This window comes from Micromys minutus (assembly GCF_963924665.1).
Source record: "Micromys minutus genome assembly, chromosome: 6".
In the NCBI taxonomy this organism is placed as follows: Eukaryota; Metazoa; Chordata; class Mammalia; order Rodentia; family Muridae; genus Micromys; species Micromys minutus.
In genome coordinates, this window is record NC_137975.1 from 75,026,093 (window position 1) to 75,046,841 (window position 20,749).

The following is a 20,749-nucleotide window of genomic DNA, read 5'->3' on the forward strand; positions in this document are numbered from 1 at the left end:
TTTTTTATTCAAGCTGTTTGGCCATGGAAATTAACCGTCACAGCTGCCTCCATGGCCACCTCGATGTCACATTATGAAAGACATCCTAATGATTGAACGGACACTATCAACCATTGCTCAAATGCTGATTTTCCCTAGAGAAGGGATTCCCATCTACCTAAAACATAGACACCTGGAAGGTATGACATGGGGAAGGGACTACCCACCCACCCACGTGATCCAAATCTCTGGCCCAGAGGTAGTAAGCTCTGTCCGGGTGGAGAGGCCCCGGTCACCAACTGTAAATGAGTGACAGGGGCTGAGGCAGTGAATGCTCAAGACGTCTATCTGCTGTCCCTCTGCCTCTGCTCTCATATGCTTCCACGGTTGCCCTAAACTCGACTTCTATCACTCTGCCCTCCTAAAGTGAAAAACCAGAGGAAACACACACGTACACACACACACACACACACACACACACACACGTACACACACACACATACACGTGCACATGCACACCCATACACAAGCACATGGACACATACACACATACAAGTGCACATGCCCCATCCTTTTCTCCCTCCACAAAAGGAGTGAGAAATCATCCCAGATTGCATGACACCCTAGATTCTCATGAGCCACTGCCTGTCCATTATGTTTGATTAGTATACAACCCCAATCCCTACCCCCCTCCGTGTCCAAACCACCACTTGCATCACATTCTCAGACCTGACAACCTCTAAGCTCCTCCCCACCACACCCTCGAACACTTCCCTTTTGCTCAACCCCACAACTAACCATCATATGAAAGGCAGTTAGTTGCCCTGGCGATGGTGGTGATAAAGACTTGGGGATCAGAACTGCTAAGCTATGCACACCAGCTATGTCACCTCATGACCCCTGGACTCCGAGTTGTTCGGAGATTCGGGGTGGAGGGGAGCCTCACTCAGTGGGCATACATGAGCAACTGGACCAACCACATGACCAGTGTGCTGGAGAAGCCTGGGCCCAGAATGGATGGAGGGCTTGCTGAGGAGAAGCCTGGGCCCAGGATGGATGGAGGGCTTGCTGAGGGGAAGCCTGGGCCCAGGATGGATGGAGGGCTTGCTGAGGGGAAACCTGGGCCCAGGATGGATGGAGGGCTTGCTGAGGGGAAACCTGGGCCCAGGATGGATGGAGGGCTTGCTGAGGGTAGAGGCCAGAGGATCTGAGTGTAAAGCTACAGTCAACTGTCTCAAGAGAAAAAGGAAATTACGTCAGGTTTGGTGGTCCGCCCTAATCTTAGCACTCTTGAGGCTGAGGCAGGAGGATTGAGAGGTTGTGGCCAGTGTGGGCTTCAGAGTGAGACACTGTCAGGAAGGAAGGAAGGAAGGAAAAAGGAAGGGAAGGAGGGAGGGAGGGAGGAAGGCAGGGAGGGAAGAAAGAAAGAGAGAGAGAGAAAGACAGAAAGAAAGAGAGAAAGACAGAAAGAAAGAAAGAAAGAAAGAAAGAAAGAAAGAAAGAAAGAAAGACAGAAAGAAAGAAAGAAAGAGACAGAAAGAAAGAAAAGAAAGGAAAAGAAAAGAAAAGAAAAATTTTAAACTTGAAGAGAAGGTTCCTGAGGCGAGGGTTGGAGGGGCGGGGAGAGCTTCCCGAAATGGCCTTCAGCTAGAACAGCTAAACTGAAGGATGCCGCCCAAAGCTGTCAGGGAGTGTTGTGTCCCCTGTGCTCTGCAAAAGTGCAGTGGGGGGCTGTTCAGACCAGATTCTGAAAACCCGTAAGTGCCCAGCTAAGGAGAACTGGATTCAGGACCCCAAACTAGGAGAGAAGCTAAGAATTGCAGTCTCTTACAGAAACATGCTTGTCTTCCCAATGATCACCTCATTGGAACGAGTTCCAGAACTGCACATGTCCGGAAGTCAGTGCTAACTAGGCTAACTAGGCACCATGGCCTTTAGGGCAAGGCCAGCCTCTGGTAGACTTGGAACCCTGCCCATAGACCAGGAAGGCCAGCATTAAGACACCCAGCTGTCTGGTGCTTGGCAGCTTGTCTTACAGCCTGAGGTGCACTTAAGAAGGTCATGGCAGAGCAGGGAACGATCGAGTACTTCCCTGACCAGAACCGTGTCTGAGCAAAGGGAGCCAGGGCACAGGGAGCCAGGCGGGCAGCTGTGGCGCCGTATTGGCGACTTTTCTCCACTGTGGTAAAGTCTCTGGAAGAAGCAGCTTAAGAGGAAAAGGATCTATTGCGGCTTAAGGTCTGGAGCAATTCAGTCTACTGTGGGAAGGGCAGCTGCGGTAGTTGGGTGGGGGGCGGCTTGCAGCTGAGGCAGAGTTCAGGGTAGATCAGGAAGCCAAAGAGAGGCTGGAAGCAGAGCGGGGCTATAAACCTCAACCACTCTCCAGTGTGGGTTCCCTCCAGCGAGGCCCTAACTCCTCAAGACCCCATAACCTCCCAAAACAGAGCTATCCAGCTGGTGACCCAATGTCTAAACAGGAGCCCGGGGACATCATTTATTCACACAGTCAGCACCTGTTATGGGAGCATGTTCAGGTTACAGGAGAGCTATTACATGAATAACACGGGAGCAAGGTCAGAAGATCAGGAAGGCAGAAGACCCACTTGAGGGAACCCAGGCACGGTTTCCGAGTGGCCATAATGAAAACTTGCTTAGCTGATACAACAGTTCCCACCAAGCAGCTGAGAAAATACTGAGCTTTCTGCAGCTGTAGAAATGCCAGCAGGGCCTCTTCCAGGAACTGGAAGAACCCAGGCAGGCCCCAAAGTCCAGCTATCCCTGCCGGTGCTCCTGCACAGGTGCTCATGCTGCAGCCTGGACCATGGGACACCGACCTGGGGGAGCTTTCAAAGGTGGTGCCTGAAACTGGTTCCTCCTGCCTGCTGCTCTTCTGCCATTATCATTGTCATCAGAGGTTGGGGGGTGCCTTATAAGGAATGCCAGTGAAGTGCTTTCACTCCATGGCAGCGAGACCCAAATTTCATCACAACCACAGCCCTCCCTCACCCATGAAGCTCTTCATGTAGGAAATTTCTGGTGGTTTTGAGAAGGGAGATCGTCAAAGAATATCACACACGTACACACACACACACACACACACACACACACACACACTTCTCAACTTATCCATCATGAAGAAGGATCCCTATTGTCACCTCATACGTAAACAGGCAGCGGATTAGCCAGGAGCTGATACTTTGTAGGCTTCCAAAGGGTAAATCATGTTTTGCTAGAATTAGCACATCAGGCTTCAGATTCATAAAAGCTGGCCAGCGATGCTTTCTTTCGGATGTATTTTTGTGGAGGCGGGGGGGGGGGAACAAGCTTAAATGCTCCAGAACTGTTCATGAAAATAGCTTCCTCCAATCCTGCCTTTATTACAGTGAGTCCTCCTAAGTGGCTCATTAGCTTCTAATTATTGCTGAGAGCTGGTCCTAGATGGATGGACTCTCCAACTAGAAGGCATGCCAAGTTGGAACACTGCTGCCATCTAGTGACGAATGATGATAAAAAGTGAGTCCATTTTGGAAACGTCCCTGGATTCATCTTATTCAGAACCAGGCTCATGGGCCAATGGGAAGCAGATTTGTCCATCCAAGATTCTCACCATCTATTAGTTGAGCCATTCATTGAAGTTAAAGTACACAGTGTAATATCATCCTTGTTTTGTTTGCATGAGTAAAACCTTGTCTTTCTAGAAACGCAACCCAGTGCAGGGAAGACAGGATAAAGCAACAAGCCAAAGCCATATGGGTCTAGATCTGCAGGACCCACATAAAAAGCTGGGCATAGTGTCACGTGGTTATAATCCCAACTTGGCCTGGGTGGGGAGGGGAGCTGAGTCCATGTGCTCTCTGGCCAGCCAATCTAACCAAATAGCAACCTCCAGGTTCAGTAAGAGATCCGATCTCAAATAAATAAATAAGATGTATGAAGCAATTGAGTAAGACATTACCAGTATCAGTATTGAACTCTGACCTCCAGGAGCATAAGCACACTTATGCACATGCTACATGCATAAGCATGTGCAGACACGCGTGCAGACATGCGAGAAACAGTCCCCAGGACTCAAAGATGAAGATGAGAAGTAGCTGTACTGAGTTTTTCACTGCAATCTTCTCAGAAAAAGAATTTTTTCATGAAAAAGTTTAAGATGTAAATTATCATTTTAACCCTCGCACAGTGGGCTTTTGGTGAAAATCTATAGGAAGGGAGAAGGCTATAGTCATCTGTGAGGACGGCACCTCATTTGAGAAAATGCCTTCAGAAGGTCTAGCCATAGACCATTTTTTAAATTAGTGACTGGTGGGCGAAGGCCCAGCCTATTGTAGGTGGGGCCACCCCTGGACTGGAGGACCTGGGTTCTGTAAGAAAGCAAGTTGAACAAGCCAATAAGCAGCAACCCACCATAGCCCCTGTATCCCGTGACCTCTGTATCAGCTCCTGACTCTAGGTTTCTGCCCTGTTTGAGTTCCTATCTGACTTCCATTCAGTGATGAACAGTGACATAGCACCTTAAGCTAAGGGCTGGAGAGATGGCTCCGTGGTTAGGAGCACTGACTGTTCTTCCAGAGGTCCTGAGTTCAGTTCCCAGCAACCACATGGTGGCTCACAACCATCTGTAATGGGATCTGATGCCCTCTTCTGGTGTGTCTGAAGACAGCTACAGTGGACTTATATATGATAAATTAAAAAAAAAAAAAAAACCTTAGAAGAAAAAGAAGAGGAGGAAGAAGAAGAAATGGAAGAAGCTTAAGCTAAATAAACCCTTCCCTCCCCGAGTTGCTTTGGTCATGGTGTCTCATCACAGCACTGATAACCCCAAGACACGCCTCTTCTTTTGAAGGAACAGGCTATTAGCAGTTGGTTTGTTTTCTTTTCTTTATATTTATTTTTATGTGCATTTGGATTCTTCCCTCATGTATGTCTTTGTGAGAGTGTCAGATCCTGGAGTTGCAGACAGTTATGAGCTGTCACATGGGTGCTGGGAATTGAACCCACATACATCTCTCCAGACCCTTAGTTTGTTTTCTTAGTCACCAGTTTGGGGTACATGATAGTTATTTCTAGCAAGTCCCCAGCCGTCAACAGTGGAATCACTGTGGCATGTAAAAAAATGAGATAAACAGGAGATGTGTGTGCTGCAGACAAGTACCAGGCATGGGAACAAGAACTCACAAGGGAGGTATTTAGTGTCACAGATCTTGGGACAGAAGGAAAAACAAAAGGCCAGTTTATTTTCATGGGAGTATTTTGGTCAGGGAAAGAATAGGTCTTTCTGGTCCTGCTGCCCCGTTCTTGAAATCTGCCAAAGGTACACAGAGTTCTAACCACCCAACAGCCTCCTGGCCTTGGAAACCTTCCATCACCCTATCATGGTGTGTCCTGCTAGTTGTAAAGAACAGAATCCCTCTACATCCCATCAAAGGCCGGTCTCTGAAGATGCTCCTAAACCTGTTGTTACCCGAGTTTTCTCCACTTTCACATGTAACTTGGGTTTTTAACCCATGACAAATTGGGTCTCCAAAGAAAGGAAATGTGTTCTGCAACTCACAGCCCAATCTCTTGTTTACAGGTCTGGCTGGCTTTGCCCGCCTCTGTCCTGGAGACCAGTATGAAGTAAGTAACATGTTGGTCTGCATGTTGGCATTGAAGGCTTGAAGGGCAAGAGCTGGCTATAGTTTTGATTGCTGCTGCTGCTGCTGCTGCTGCTGTTTTGGTACTCTTAACCAAGGAACTTATTGATGCTGAACAAGTGCTCTATTGTTGAGAGTTACATCTGCAGTCAATGTTTTACTTTTTCAAAAGTGTGTGTGTGTGTGTGTGTGTGTATGTGTGTGTGTTTGTGTGTAGGGGGTGCCTATATGTGTCTGGGTGTGTGCACAGGAGTACAGGTGCCTACAGAGGCCACAGCTTGAGTTTTGGGCAGTTGTGAGCTTCCTGTAGATGCTGAGAACTGAACTCTGGTCCTCCGCAAGAATAGTAGATGCTTTTAATGGATGAGCTATTTCTCTGCTTCTGGTTTTTATTTTTAAAACAGCAGTTCGTGAAGTTGCTCGGGATGCTCCTCCTGCCTCAGGTCAGATGTCAGGCATGTACCACCAGGCCTGAGCCAGGTGTCATTATTTTTGCTTCATTTGTCTTTTAACATTTTGAGCCAGTGAGAACTGCCATGTTCCATCCGTGGGAGTCAGTTCTCATCCAGTCATGACCCTTCATCCCTAAGTTCCTCTCCCAACACTGGAAGTCTCTCACTGTCTGTCTCTCTCTGTCTTTCTCTGTCTCTCTCTCTGTCTGTCTCTCTCTCTGTGTCTCTCTGTGTCTCTCTGTCTGTCTGTCTGTCTCTGTCTCTCTGTCTCTCTGTCTCTCTGTCTCTCTCTCTCTCTCTGTCTCTCTCTCTCTCTCTCTCTCTCTCTCTCTCTCTCTCTCAGACACAGATATAGGTCAGATTAGACCCAACTAAAAGCAGATAAATGCAGGTTTATTAGGTGCTGCTCTTTGGTGGGCTTACTGGTCCCAAAGAGTAGGGCTGAGGAAGTCACAACTAGGTTAAGGGGGGGTTATAGATCTTAGGCAAGGGGTGATGACATGTCAGTCAGGAGCAGGGACTGTGCCCCAAGTATCATCAAACCCTAAGCCCCTAGGCCAGCACTTGAATGGGCTGGCCACATCAGAAAGGTGGGTTGCAGCAACTGCCAAAAATACAGAACTAGGCCTTTGTTTGTTCAGAGTTTTCTCAGTGTAGACTGGGTTAGGAGGAGGGCAGACGACAGGGTTTCCCAGCTTGTGAAAGGGCAAGCAGTGGGCTATAACCGAACACTCTTCAACAAATGCTTTGTGACAGAACACATCTGGGTTCTCCCGGTGCCCCCAGCATTGGAGCAGCTTTTCTTTCTGATCCAAGGTTTAATCTAGGGTCATGACTGAGTCAAAGCCTTATGACCGAAAATAAATAAGTCCTACCATGTATGTGCAACCCATGGCCTGTGGTCTGCATGCAGCCAAGAATATAGATGTGGTCTGACAGAAAATCATAAACTTCACACATTAGGAGATTGTGTGTGTGTGTGTGTGTGTGTGTGTGTGTGAAATTTTTGGGTCACTCAATTGCACAGTTCTTGAGTATGAACTTTCTGTATGACAATGTCATCTGCCCATATCCAAAGGTCGGACATGACCAACATCTGATTATAGAGTTTTCTTCATTAAAAAAAATGCATTTATAAAATGCATGGTAGCTCATACGTGAAGGGATTGTTGTTTGAGACATCCTGAGCCACGCAGTAAGACTCTGTCTCAGAAACAAAACAACCAAAACTTTCTTAAAATCTAAAGACCTTTTGTCTGTACCTTCTTCAGGAGAGCATGAATGTAATAATTTTCTCTGAGGCCATCACACCAAGTGCCTTCCTCTGCCCAGAGTATGGAAGGTCCCAGCCCTTGCCAGCATCACTGGGGAGAGGTCTCTATTTTTCTCCACTGGCTACAAGTAGAATTGGAGATGGTTCTTGTCTCTCTAAAGGAGCTGGGGTCAGCAGAGCTCCAGTTCTAATGGCTGATGGATTGATACAGGGTTAAATAAACAAATATGCAAGTTGTACATGAGTGGACAGACTGAACTCCTAAGGACAGAAGAGGGTGTTGGATCCCCTGGAACTGGCATGAAAGTAGCCCTAAGCCATGGTGTGGGTTCTGGGAACCAAACCTCAGTCCTCTTCTAGAGCAGCAAGTTCTCTTAACCACTGAGCCAACTCTTCAGCCCCTGCTCTAACCTTTTATTAAAGAAACTCAGCTAGAGAATCAGAACACCCCATAACTAGTCCAGATGTGCTGACAATGTAAAGTAATCCAGGTGTGCTGACAATGTAACTAGTCCAGGTGTGCTGACAATGTAACTAACTAGTCCAGGTGTGCTGACAATGTAACTAGTCCAGGTGTGCTGACAATGTAACTAGCCCAGGTGTGCTGACAATGTAGCTTGAAGATTAGCACTCAGAAGTCAGAGGCAAGTAGAGGGCTGAGTTGGAGGCTAGCCAGATCTACTTAATGAGTTCCAGGGTAACCAGGGCTACATAGTGAACTGTTTCAAGTAAATAAATTAAATCTCCTCTACACTCCACATGGGCTTCACTGAGAACCCAGACTGGGGGGGGGATGAAGGGTGTGGGCCTGTTTCCTGGCCTTAATACCTAGGCAATTGGGAGAGAAGGTGGAGTCTGGTGAAACATGGGGCTCCCTAATGTCTTCACCCCAGATTTTCATGAAGTACGGCCGGCAGAGGTGGAAACTCAAAGGCAAAATAGAAGTGAATGGCAAACAGAGCTGGGATGGAGAAGAAACCGTCTTCCTGCCCCTCATAGTTGGCTTCATTTCCATCAAGGTACAGTGTGTCTGTGCCTCTTGTTGTCTTTCCTTCCTTCCTGGTCGGATGATCCCTTGGTGGGAACCCTCCATCCCGTAGGCTTCTCTCCTTGCAAAGCCTCTTTTAATGGAGCTGCTCTCAAAGCCCAGAGACAATGTAACTGTAAGAAAGTAACATTTTAAAATACCTAGCAGATTCTAAAATAAGGAATCAACTGATTAAGAAAAAAAAATGAAGATAAGACATTCCTGTTTTCTCCCTTCACCTTCTCTACCAGGTCACAGAACTCAAAGGACTGGCAACTCACATCCTAGTAGGCAGTGTGACCTGCGAGACCAAAGAGCTGTTTGCAGCCCGACCCCAGGTGGTGGCTGTTGACATCAATGACCTTGGTACCATCAAGCTGAACCTGGAAATCACCTGGTAGTAAGTTCCCTTTTTCAAGTTCATCGTGGAAAAGCAAGGGCTGATGGCTGTTGTTCCGGGCTAGTGCTCCAACTACAGTATCAGCCTGGAGCAGCAGTCACACCAAAACTGCTAAATCAGGATCCTTTAAGCTCAACAAGTAGCATGTCCACATAAATCTCCCTTTCCACTGCCCCTGCTGTGGGGGCACGTGTCTATAACCCAAGCATGTGGGAGGTGGAAGCAGGTGGGCCAGAAGTCTAAGGTGAACCTCAGTTTCATAGCAAATGTTGGGCCAGTCTGAGTCATAGGAGAGCTGTCTCAAAGAGTAAAATAAAATAAGGTCTGGGGAGATAGCTTTGTGACACCACTGGCCACGAAAGTGTGAGGAGCTGAGTTTAGATCTCTACAAGCCACGTAAAGCCAGACTGATGTGTCTATAATCTTGGAACTCCTACAGTAAGACAGAGTCAAAGGAAGCTCATGAGCCAGCTAGCCTGCTATACACAGCAGCCAACAAGAAACACCATCCCATACAAGATTCAAGAGGAGGACTGAGACCTGTGGTTGTCTTCTGACCTTCACATGCACACTGTACACCACCCCCCCACACACACACGATCCTTTAAAGGAATAAAAATAAAATATACGTTCTCTTTAAAAGTCACCTGATGGAAAAGACCACAGCCCTTGTCTTGTGAGTAACTACGTCACATCCATCTCTGTGTTGGAAGGCTCTGTTACAAACCCACATCAGCTGTGGCAAAAGCCAAGATGCTGCTGTTCCTGTACAGTCCGTGGTTGTTAATGAGCATGTCAAAGGTCACTGTCCCTGATGGGTGATGGGATGTCAGTGACCAGCAACCAGTACATCTGAGACCACTGCGATCATTTTCCTTAGTGCCGAATGACAGTCTGCCGGTCACCTGCCTAGAGTCCATCCAAAAGTTCTGAGCTTTTCCCAGCACCCCCTACATGTGAGCAGCTAGTCCACTCATGTTTCTAACACTCGTGGGGAAACTGACGCATCTGAAGCGTCTTCGGTCTGGCCCCAAAGTAGGTCCAGAGTCAGTCTTCTGCTGCGCTTTCTTTTTTATTCATTTTCCGACAACCTAGGCTGGTCCAAACCAGCCCCATTCTGACTGGACTGAGTCAATACTGTCATAATGAGAAGCCATCTCCCCCCCATCCCGGGATGACGGGTAATTTTAATACACTGACCTAAGAACCTGTTGTTCCACAGCCCCTTTGACGTGGAGGACACAACCCCGTCGTCAGGCCCTGGGAACAAGACGGCGGCTCTCCAGCGGAGGATGTCCATGTACAGCCAGGGCACCCCAGAAACACCTACCTTCAAAGATCAGTCCTTCTTTGTAAGTTCAGTGTGATTTCTAGCATTGAAGTGATAACGCTGGGGTGCTCTGATAGACTTCCAAATGTGTGTCACCCCCACATCGGAGACTTCCAAGAGCAGGGGAGATGGCTCTGCAGCTAAAGTACTTACTATGCAAGCATGAGGGCTAGAGTTTGGATCAACAAGATGCTGGGTGGTTGTGCTGGCCCCGCTGGAACAGCTGGGGTGGGAATCTCTGGGGCAGGGTACCTGGGAGACATAGAACTCTGGGTTTGACTGAGAGACCCTGCTTCTGTGAGACTAGCCATATCATAGAGCTCTGGGTTTGATTGAGAGACCCTGCTTCTGTGAGACTAGCCATATCATAGAGCTCTGGGTTTGATTGAGAGACCCTGCTTCTGTGAGACTAGCCATATCATAGAGCTCTGGGTTTGACTGGGAGACCCTGCCTCAGTGAATAAGATGGGAATAGGAGTCCTGGTGGACCCCTCATCTATGCATACACACATGCACATATATCTGCCCGTGCATGCATACCACACTCTTAGACACATGGAAAGAAGAATTGCTTCCTAGAGGTCCCTCTAGTTGTTTGATGATGAAAGATGCCATGTTCTGAGACACTTGGGCCCTCTGAGTGCAGGGCTGGGGCTTCCTTCCTCTGCCTGGTTCTCCCTCACTCGACTTCACTTTTGGAAAGGTGGGAAAAGGCACGTAGGTTTTCCAAGCATTCTCCAACATTAGTCTTTCCAAGTATATTTGAATGAGGCCTGCTTGACTTCATCGAGCCCTGCTAACGACCAAGGGAAACCCGTTAACCTGCTTCTTTCCACTAACTCGTCCTTCTCGCCCTGACTCTGAAGAGATGGTTGCGGCTGTCTGTGTTGAGTGCCTTGCGAGACACTTTCTTTGCCACGTTGCACCACAACCACTCTGTCGGTGACCTGCCTTCCCTCAGCCTGAACCCCAAGGCCCTGCTAGAATTCTATGTGAGTGTGGGCAGCCTGCAGTGAGGTGCTTGACTTCAGGGCCCCTGTGCATGCAGCCCCGCATGACTCTTGTGCCTTGCCTGTGTGCTCTCTGGATAACAACTGTCCTGTCTTGTCGTTTGGGTGGGAAGCATGGTCTTGCATGCAACTTTGTCGCCCTCCTTTTCCAACAAGCCTTGGTTTTATGCTGTGACTTTTTTCCCTCCCTCCTTGGTAACAAGATTTTCACTCTTAGAAACAAACAATTGTTTTTAACACCACCTGAACCAGGGGTGCTGGTGCACCTAAAACCCCAGCACGCAGAAAGTAGAGGGGACGAAAGAGAAATAGATTGTTTTCAGTTCACCGCTGACATCAGACTTCCAAAAGTCAGCACTCAGGGAATCGAAGGATTTGAGTTGCCACAGCTACTTCTTTTTGTCCATTCTGCCCTGCTCCGGAATTCAGAGGAATGTAACAGGCAACCCATTTTTATGAATTACATATTATACTTAAGAAAATGCATGGACAAGTACACATACTATGAGAAACCCTCATCTCTTCATCTGAAAAATAAATGTCACCTTTAATTATCCTAAGAGGAGGGGCTGGAAAGATGGCTCAGTGGTTAGAGCACTGACTGCTCTTCCAGAGGTCTTGAGTTCAAATCCTGATAACCATATGGTGGTTCACAACCATCTGTAATAAGATCTGATACCCTCTTCTGGTCTGTCTGAAGACAGCTGTACTTACATATAATAAATAAATAAATCTTTAGGCAAAAAAGTATGGATAAAGAAAATATGGTACATTTACATAACAGAGCATTACTTGGCTTGTAAGAAGAATAAAGAAAAAAAATTATCCTGAGAGGAGAGTAAAGAGCTTCTGGCTAATACGATAACAACAATAATTGTATGTCATTCATCGAGCTAAAAAAATGAAGGTAAAAGGGACAACATAAATACTCACGGCGTTTCTGAGAAAAATAGGGTGAGTGTATGAGAAAATGTGTAAAAAATAAAAATAATACCCAAAGGAATAGTCCGATACACTCGTACGAGTAGCCATTTGTGGAGTTGACGGCCATCTGTGCTCATGTGGTATGCCTCAGAGGGCTACAGAAATGTTGAAGTTACTTGCCACTTGTGACAAAATGCCTGACAAGAGTCAACTTAAGGCAGAGTTAGTTTATTTGGGCTCACAGTTTAAGGAGCCCACATCGGGGAAGGCATGGTGGCAGGCATATGACACAGCCGGTCACCGTGTTAGCAGTCAAGAAAGAGGTGAACGCTGGGGCTCAACTCACTTGCTCCTCTTATTCAGCCTGAGGCCGGGTCCAGTGGAATGCTGTCACCCACACTCAGGGTGGGTCCTCTCGCCTCAACCCTCTCTGCAAACACCCTCATAGGCAAACCCAAAGGTATGTTTTCACCGTGATTCTGATTTACTCAAGTTGACAATGGAGACCAGTCATCGTGGGAGAATCGGTAGAAGTTGAACAGCATCGTTTAAGCAAGATTAGAAAACACTGGATTGCTTCTCACCGTGTTTGGGGAAACACGAAGGTCCTCAGGGCTGCCATTCCCATCTGCTCAAAGCCCATTGCAGCAGACCCATGTCTCCCTACCACTCCGTCCACAGCTCTGCGAATGCCCCACACTCTCTGAAGAACTCACGTCTCTTCCTCCTGTCCTCTGCCTCACCAGTTTCCATGGCCGGGTTCTAGAACCATCTTTTCATGTGCTAGGACCTTGATCTCATGACATACTTCCAAATAACATCTTTTGTGAACCATGGTAAAAATCAATCTAGTCGAGGGCTAAGAAGGAGTTTTATGCCTATGTCTGTGAAGATTATGAAACCCAAAGACCAATGTGCAAAGTGTCGTGAGACTGTTTGGTTTTTTAAGATGTATTTATTTATCATATGTGAGACACTGTAGCTGTCTTCAGACACACCAGAAGAGGGCATCAGATCCCATTACAAATGGCTGTGAGCCACCATGTGGTTGCTGGGAACTGAACTCAGGACCTCTGGAAGAGCAGCCAGTGCTCTTAACCGCTGAGCCATCTCTCCAGACTATGACTGTTTGTAGTTTAAGCTTCAAGGGGTGTTACATTCCTGTGACTGGCACCATAAAACCCAAGCTGTTTTGAGAGAAAGGGGGTAAGCAATCTTGGGAAGCAATCTTGGGAAGCAAGTGAAATGGTTTTGCAGTCACACAAGGTAGTGAGTTTTCTTCTGAACAGTGTGGATAGTTTGCAAAGTTCTCTGGCTGCAGCATAGATCTGCACACGTAGCTCTGTTAGAACGTTTGGCTGTATGCAAATCTCCCTGCTACTTTAGAGCCCTAGGGTCATACGGCTCCACTTTGATTTCCTTCTTGTGGGGTGCCTGTTGGTAGGTGTGTATTCTTCCTAAACCATAAGTCCCTGTGAGCAGGGCATCCGAACTTAGCACAACTATTTGCCACTTATGTAAGTGCAAATTGACCCTGGCCACCCAGCCCCCTGCTACAGCTAGCTGCTCCACCGTGATGCAGCCAGGTGTGTGCACACAAGTTCCGGCAAGGTGCAGGCCCTGCTGGAGAACCTGGGCCTTCAGTAAAGAGACTAAGGGGTTTCAGAGATGGCCCAGCAGTTAGGACTCTGATCCTCCAACCATCAGTGCCCCAAACTTCCGCTTTTATCTTTCCGGGGTGTGAGGGCACGGCAGAGCGTGAACATTGAGGGAGAAACTCAGACTGCACAGGACAGAAGTACACAGGAGCTCGGAGGAAGGCAGCCTCCATCCTTCCCTTCCGTTCCCTCGCTGTAATTGTTCACTGAGATCATTTCTACCATGCCTGTGAAAAGTCTTGATTTTATATATAACCAAAGCAGACATTAGCTTGGTGCTCACCGCATATCCCTGAGTGTCTACAGGGAATTGACGCAGAGACCCAATCAGATGCCCAAATCCCCAGAGGCTCCAGCTCCTCACGGCAAATGGCGCAATGATCACATAGAGCCTGTGTGCACCCCACATCCCTGTACCCCAGATCATCTCATGAGCTAATGTGTGTCCTAATACAGTGTAGATGATGGGGAAATGGTTATTCTGCCATAGTGGATACTGGCGCATTGTGTGTGTGTTCCAACTGTTCCCCATCTGTGGTTGGTTGACTCTGCAATGTTTAGAATCGATGCATATGGAACAATGGCTGTTCTTCAAAAGCCCAATATGGAGGACTGATGGTAAAAGTGCTTCCAGCACAAGCCTGACAACCTTGGGTCAGTCACTGGTGTCCCTTAACCTCCACACAAATGGCTTAGCATACACACACACAGACATACACTCTCACACACAAACATACATGCAGACACACACTCATACACAGGCAGACACACACACACAGATACACACAGACACACACACACACACACACACACAGCACTTACCAAGCAAGCATGAGGGACTGAGTTTGGACATCGAGAACTCACAGGAAGCTGCATAATGTGTTGGATAATTTGCACACATGTCTGCACTTCCAGTGCTTCTGTACTGGAAGCGGAGACAGGAGAATTATGAGAAGCTCACATGTCGGCTACCCCGCCATCCTCAGTGCTGAACTAGAGACCGCGTCTCAAACAAAGTCGAAAGAGACCAGCACCCAGACTGTCCTCTGACCTCCACACCCACGTTCATCCTCATCCACACATACACAAGCTAAATACAATAAAATAAAACTTACAATTCCAACCTGGAATGTATGAAGAAAACAATGTTCTAAGAGGCTAATTTCAGATGCCTAGAAAGCCTTGTCTACAGGCAACATACTTAGGAACACAGCACGAAACTGAAAATTTAATTAAGACATCATCAGATCTTTTCCTCTTTTTTTTTTTTTTTTCAATTTTAAGACTCAGCTGTGGGGGTCTTGACTTGAATTTTGTAAAGTCTGTAGATGACAGTGACATGCCATGGTGTCAAAAGTTTGGACAGAGCAGCCTGAGGAAGAGAGCAAGGGCACTGCACTCACATTGAAATTGTCTTAATCATGTGTAAATCTCCTCCTGTGTGAGGTCAAACCCAGGGGCTCACACATGCTGGGCAGACTGTCTACCCATTGAGCTACCCTGCTCAGTTGCCTGATTGTCTCTCTTCAGAGCTTCCAGAAGCACAAAGGCAACCTGAACCTGAGGCAGGGCTTGCTTGACAGGGGACTGTATTTCAGGAGACTGTAAGACACCACCCTCCCCCAGGGCTCGCCTTCTGTGAGACAGATGCCCCACCCAGCAGTGTCTTCCTTTTATTGCTACAGAAGCTAAACAAATGGATTTCAAAAGTTCAGATTTTGTCAGTAGTTTTTTTTTTTTTTCAAAAGATAATTGTTGAGAACTTAGAACAAATATCTCATCCTTGGAGCAAAAGAACATGGGATTGCAAAGTCTTTTAAGATACACACACACACACACACACACACACACACACACACACTGTACACACACACAAATAATAGTAGAGAAAAAGATGGGTAGTGCTATTCATAACGATGGCTGCCAAGTTCTGTGAGGTCTTGGAATTCATAAAAACAAGCAGCATCCCCACTCAGCCTCAAAGTGCATGGGAAAAATGTCAAACCTAAGAATAGCACCATGACCTTTCACCGAGATCCAACAATGGAAACCATTTTTAATGGCTTGTTTTCCCTTTGCCTGCGTCCACACACATATCAAGTAAATTAGTGACATGTAAGCGTCTTCATCTTAATTGCCCCCCGTCTTGTCTGGAGATGAGCCACTACCAAATATGTCTTGTCGTATCTCTCTCCACAGTCAAATCTGCCAGATGACATCTTTGAGAATGGAAATGCAGCAGAGGAGAAAAGGCCACTGTCCCTCAGCTTCAGTGACCTGCAGGATGGAGACTGTGTCTTCACCTCCAGCTCAGCCACCTCTCCCTCCAGTTCACACTCAACCCATCCAGAAATCACCATCACTCCTGCCGAGCTTACCCACAGCAGCCTGTCTTCACAAAATGAGGGCACTGAGGACAACAGCTCGGCATCTTCCAGGAATTCCTTGGGTGAGGACCATGAGCCAAAGTCCCACCCAAAGAGCGATATGGTGGAGCCCAGGAAGCCCGGTGCAGCTGCAAGGTCTGGTACGGAGAGCGTGTTCCTGGAGAAGAGTGTTGCTGAGGCCCTCCTGCAGGAATCGGACGAGGCCTCCGAGCTCAAGCCTGTGGAGCTGGACGCTTTTGAAGGAAACATCACAAAGCAACTAGTGAAGAGGCTCACCTCAGCTGAGGGGCCCATCGATGCCAACAAGCTTTTCTTTGAAGGCTCTGTTGGCAGCGAATCTGAGGCTGGCCGCTCCTTTCTCGACGGCAGCCTGGAAGACGCCTTCAGTGGACTCTTCCTTGCATTAGACCCACACAAGGAACAGTACAAAGAATTCCAGGATCTGAACCAAGAAGTCACGCACTTGGATGATGTTCTCAAAGTAAGTACCTTTCTGGGAAAATACAAAATCTAGTTTGATTTGGAAAAAAAAAAAATTTTTTTCATCCTAAGCCAACTTTGTATTTAAGATAATGAATCTATCCTGTCACAGGACCAATGTGTACCTGCTACATAAGTGGAGGTAATTTCTTAATCCCAGTTACATTTATCAATTTTTCCGACAATAAATCAGCTTAGCTAAATGGATTAGGAATTGGTTTATAAACTCTAAAAAAGATTTAGGAATAGGGGATGGCTCAGTGGCCTAGTGATCACCCTCTAGTGACAGGTTTCTGAAAGGCAAGGCCTGAGGATAAGAAGATAAAGAAGGTAGGTAAAGTTGGGATCAAGAGGTCTTGGGCAAGCTTTGTCTTATGCCAAGTAAATTTTGTAAAGAAGTATAGCATTTCGTATACAATTTTCAGAGAAAAAGAAAAAGGGAGAGAGTCAGCAGAAAACTCTAACACAATGAGCAAAGTCAGCAGGAAGCTAGCCGAGCAATGGCATGAAGGGAACACGGGATAGCGCAACTGAGTCACAAGACGAGCACACAGCAGCCTTGGGACTGATAACCTTAGCCCTTTAGAAAGGAAGCCCTGGATTCACAGGATATGAGGCTCCAGCCCCTCCACAGCTCAGCTCCAGGCCATTGCTGGCCTTGCCAAGCTTTTCCTGGTTTTAGACGAGGAACTATATTCTTTCTCCATACATCAGGGCCTGTGGGAAAGCCTTGAATCAGTGCTTTCCCAAAGGGGAAGAGTTTACCATGGTACCAGAAGGATCTGAGTTCAACCTCCAGAATCCACACAGTAAAAGCCAGGCATGGCTTGAAATGCCAGAAATCCCAGAAGCAGGTAGACTCCTGTAGTTTAGCCAGACAGCCTGGTCTACTCAGTGAGTTCTATGCCAAAGACCCTGACTCAAAACAAGATGGAACCTCAAAAAGCAAAACCAGTGGTTGACCTCTGCCCTACATATGCACACACACACACACACACACACACACACACCATGTGCATGCATTTCTTCACTTACTTGTACACACATATGTTTCGGTAAATATTAAAACGATGTACCAGCCCTCGCCATAGCCGGCATCGTTTGAGACATATGGCATCAGCAGGATATATTCATCTCAGCCGCAGCCACCCTCCCAGCTCTCAGGTCTCAGAGACCTGGCTCTCGGGTCCCCCTTTGCTAGCCAGAAGCCATGGCCGCCTTCTCCCGTCAGAGGGCCAGCCAAGAACTCTGCTCACACTTCCACCAGCCTAACAAGTTCAAAACTCGAGCAACTTGTAATTTAGGAATGGTTTTATCTTGGGTTATCTCAGTAAATTTACACTCCACAAAACGTCCACACCATAAACTCAGAGCCAAATGATATGATATAATCTGCCCACCTAGATAAGACAAACTATCCTATAATTATCTATCCCTTATATTTATAACTAGCTGTTGCTGTGAGGAGCCATGTGGAGATGGGTCATCTTTGTCCACCGTCTTCCCTCTCTCCCTCTCTGTCTTCTCTCCCCCTTTCCAAAACTCTGTTCTCGCCTGCCCTTTTTTTTTTCTCACCCAATGACAGGCCTTTAATTTCAACCACACACATATCCCCCACTAGCTCCACACACATAAGAAGTCTAAATGTGAAATACTGGTGTTTGTTCATGGTTTCAAAGATGCTATTGGGTAAGATCTTTCTGTGGGTCCCAGGAAAGCTGGGGAGGTTAGCCCCAAGGGGAGGAGCCATCCTTTCTTCTCACAATGCCACCAGCTGAGGGTAGTTCCTCGTGAATTTAACTTAACGCAATGAACTGAGACCTCAAAGGAATCAGTTAAAAATTCACCTTTGCTCATTTACTAGAAGTCAGAGAACCAAAAAATTTCAACAAAGAGTTTCCTCCATCCCTGGTGGTCAGATAGGGTCCAGGTGTACAGGCAAGAGGGAGAGTTGAAAGCCACTCCAGGCGGATATCAGAACGAAGGTGTCACCACAGCTACACCAGAATGCACCTGTCTGTACCTGGCTTACAGGTGGGAACTCTGCTTAGATGCAGCACCTGGAGACGAGACAATGAGATCACTGACCCTCGTGTTCTTGCCCTCACTGTTTGGTCACTTAGGATTCTTCAAAGAGTAAATAATTTTGACGGTCCCCTTCAGCAACCTGAGAACCAGATCATAAGGCCTCCTTGTCCCTTTGTAGGATGGTTTTATGTGGCTTTGCATTGACATCAGGGGCTACACCGTGAAGACTTTCTGACCATCTCCTTTCTCTCCATTTGCCCGTACTGACCTAGATCCAGACAAGGTTAGTGTCTGAGCAACTGATGAATAAAGCTAGGTTCTTTAGCTTCACTCTAGTTCCATTCTTAAGAGCACTCAGAACCTGTTCTCTGTAGAACACAGCCCCAAAATACACTTAGAGCCCAAGCACAGAGGGCCTGTGAATGGCCCTCCATCACGCATCTCATCTGCACGATTGACCTGCTGTCAATCAAAAGGTGTTCATCTCAAAGAGCTGAAACACACACTTGACCCTTCTAAAGAAGGTACCCTTGAGGAAAGGCAGCGGTTCTGTTTAATCTTTGTTAAGAGGAGTAAGGTTTCAACAGCCCCCAGTCTAAGGTACTGATTAGTAGCTTAGCTCATCAGGATACTCTGAGCCCATTATCCATCCATCTTATAAAACCTTGGTGGTCTCAGAATTCCTTCTGGCTCAGCCTGCTCTTGTCTGGTACTATCCCAACCTAGAGATATCCTCATCCACCTGTCTTTTTGCTGTGACCAGTGTTTAAAGCCATCATTGAGTTCTATACAAGATCCTGTTACACAGAGGGCTGGCTTAAGAAAGGAGACTCAAGGATGGAGAGATATATCAGCGGTTAAGAGCACTGAATACTCTTCCAGAGGTCCTGAGTTCAATTCCCAGCAACCACATGGTGGCTCACAACCATCTGCAATAGGATCGAAGGCCCTTTTCTGGTGTGTCTGAAGACAGCTACAGTGTACTCATATAAATACAATAGATAAATAAATAAATAATACCATTAAAAGAGAAAAGAAAAAAAGAAAGGAGACTCAAAGGACAAGCCTAATAAACACGTTTTCCTTTTCTCCCTGACGATGATTAACAGCATCATTGGGAGCATAGGTCTAGGGCAAGTGGCTTCCACCAGACAAAGCTCTCTTCTTCTTCCTCCTTCACATTCCTAGGATGCTAAACATCTTGAGGATCAGAGACTCAATGATGCTGCTCCCCGGATGGAGATCACAGAGGGTGAATGACAACCGTGACTTAAAAGACCGAAAGACAATTCTTTCTTCTGTGCCACCCCAAGTATCTGGGACAGATCCCCGCAAGGCCCTTCCTACCCTGTGCTAAGAATCAGCAAGGGCATCCTCCTAGCCGGACAGAGGACATGTAGTGGGTCTTCTTTGCAAGGCTTGTCCTGTTCAGCCCACCTCTCGTCCTCTCGAATATGTGGGTATGCTTCTCTTGCTCCAGGCCAAAGCCACTGGCACAGCAGGCTGTTCTGCGTCACTTGTGTCCTGCAACCTGCTGTAGAAGGAACTTGTCCCCATGACTCCGGGACCTGGTAGAGGGGTGATGGGACTTGTTCCTTTCAAGGCAGACCTCCAGGGGGATCAGGGTTATTGTCCCATCATGCCCAAGTCACTCCTTTGCCCCTCAGAACTCAGAGAGAAAAGCATCCTTTAATTGACCATGGTGATGCAGAGCTCCCTGCCTAGGCAGCCTAGGGCAGGTGTATTTAGCGGTTTCCTTTTCTGGAACTTCTTTTTTTGTGATACTTTAACAACATACTTTAGACAGAGAGCTCCAGGCAGGGCACTTTGTCACTTGGTGGCAGATGCTGGTCCTGGTTAACAGTCAGCAGTGACTCGGTAGCTTTTAAAGTTTGTCTGCTGGGTTGATTTAAAGAAGAATGTTTTATATTCCCTAGGCTGGTCTCGAAAGCATGAGATCAAACGGAGCTCTCCCAGCTCAGCCTCCGGAGTGCCTGGGCTGCTCCGTGCTGTGGTACCCGGCTTGCTCATTCCGTTTGATTTGGTGGTGAGCGCTACACCAAAGGAAATGTCACTTCTGTTTCCCAAGACTTTCAGGAAGTCATTTTTTTAAAGTTGTTTTGGTGGTAGATCTGCCAATCTGCCGTAACCCCCAGGGATACCCA

The 20,749-nt window shown here is 47.1% G+C and overlaps 1 protein-coding gene across 11 annotated transcripts in view; it reads left to right on the top strand.

Moving 5' to 3' along the window:
- Positions 1–20,749, top strand: part of RIPOR2 (RHO family interacting cell polarization regulator 2) — a gene marked incomplete at both ends in the record, with an annotated part of 209,797 nt that overhangs the window by 168,169 nt on the left and 20,879 nt on the right. For 4 of the 11 annotated variants that reach the window (XM_080917675.1, XM_080917677.1, XM_080917676.1 and 1 more), the window contains 5 exons: positions 5,555–5,598; positions 8,234–8,359; positions 8,619–8,767; positions 9,990–10,119; positions 15,889–16,557. In XM_080917675.1, coding sequence (XP_080773801.1) covers positions 5,555–5,598; positions 8,234–8,359; positions 8,619–8,767; positions 9,990–10,119; positions 15,889–16,557 — 1,118 coding nt within the window. Of the gene's footprint in view, positions 1–5,554; positions 5,599–8,233; positions 8,360–8,618; positions 8,768–9,989; positions 10,120–10,963; positions 11,090–15,888; positions 16,558–19,772; positions 19,845–20,749 lie in introns of those variants that run through there. The other 7 variants (XM_080917673.1, XM_080917670.1, XM_080917674.1 and 4 more) reach the window with 3 other exon arrangements.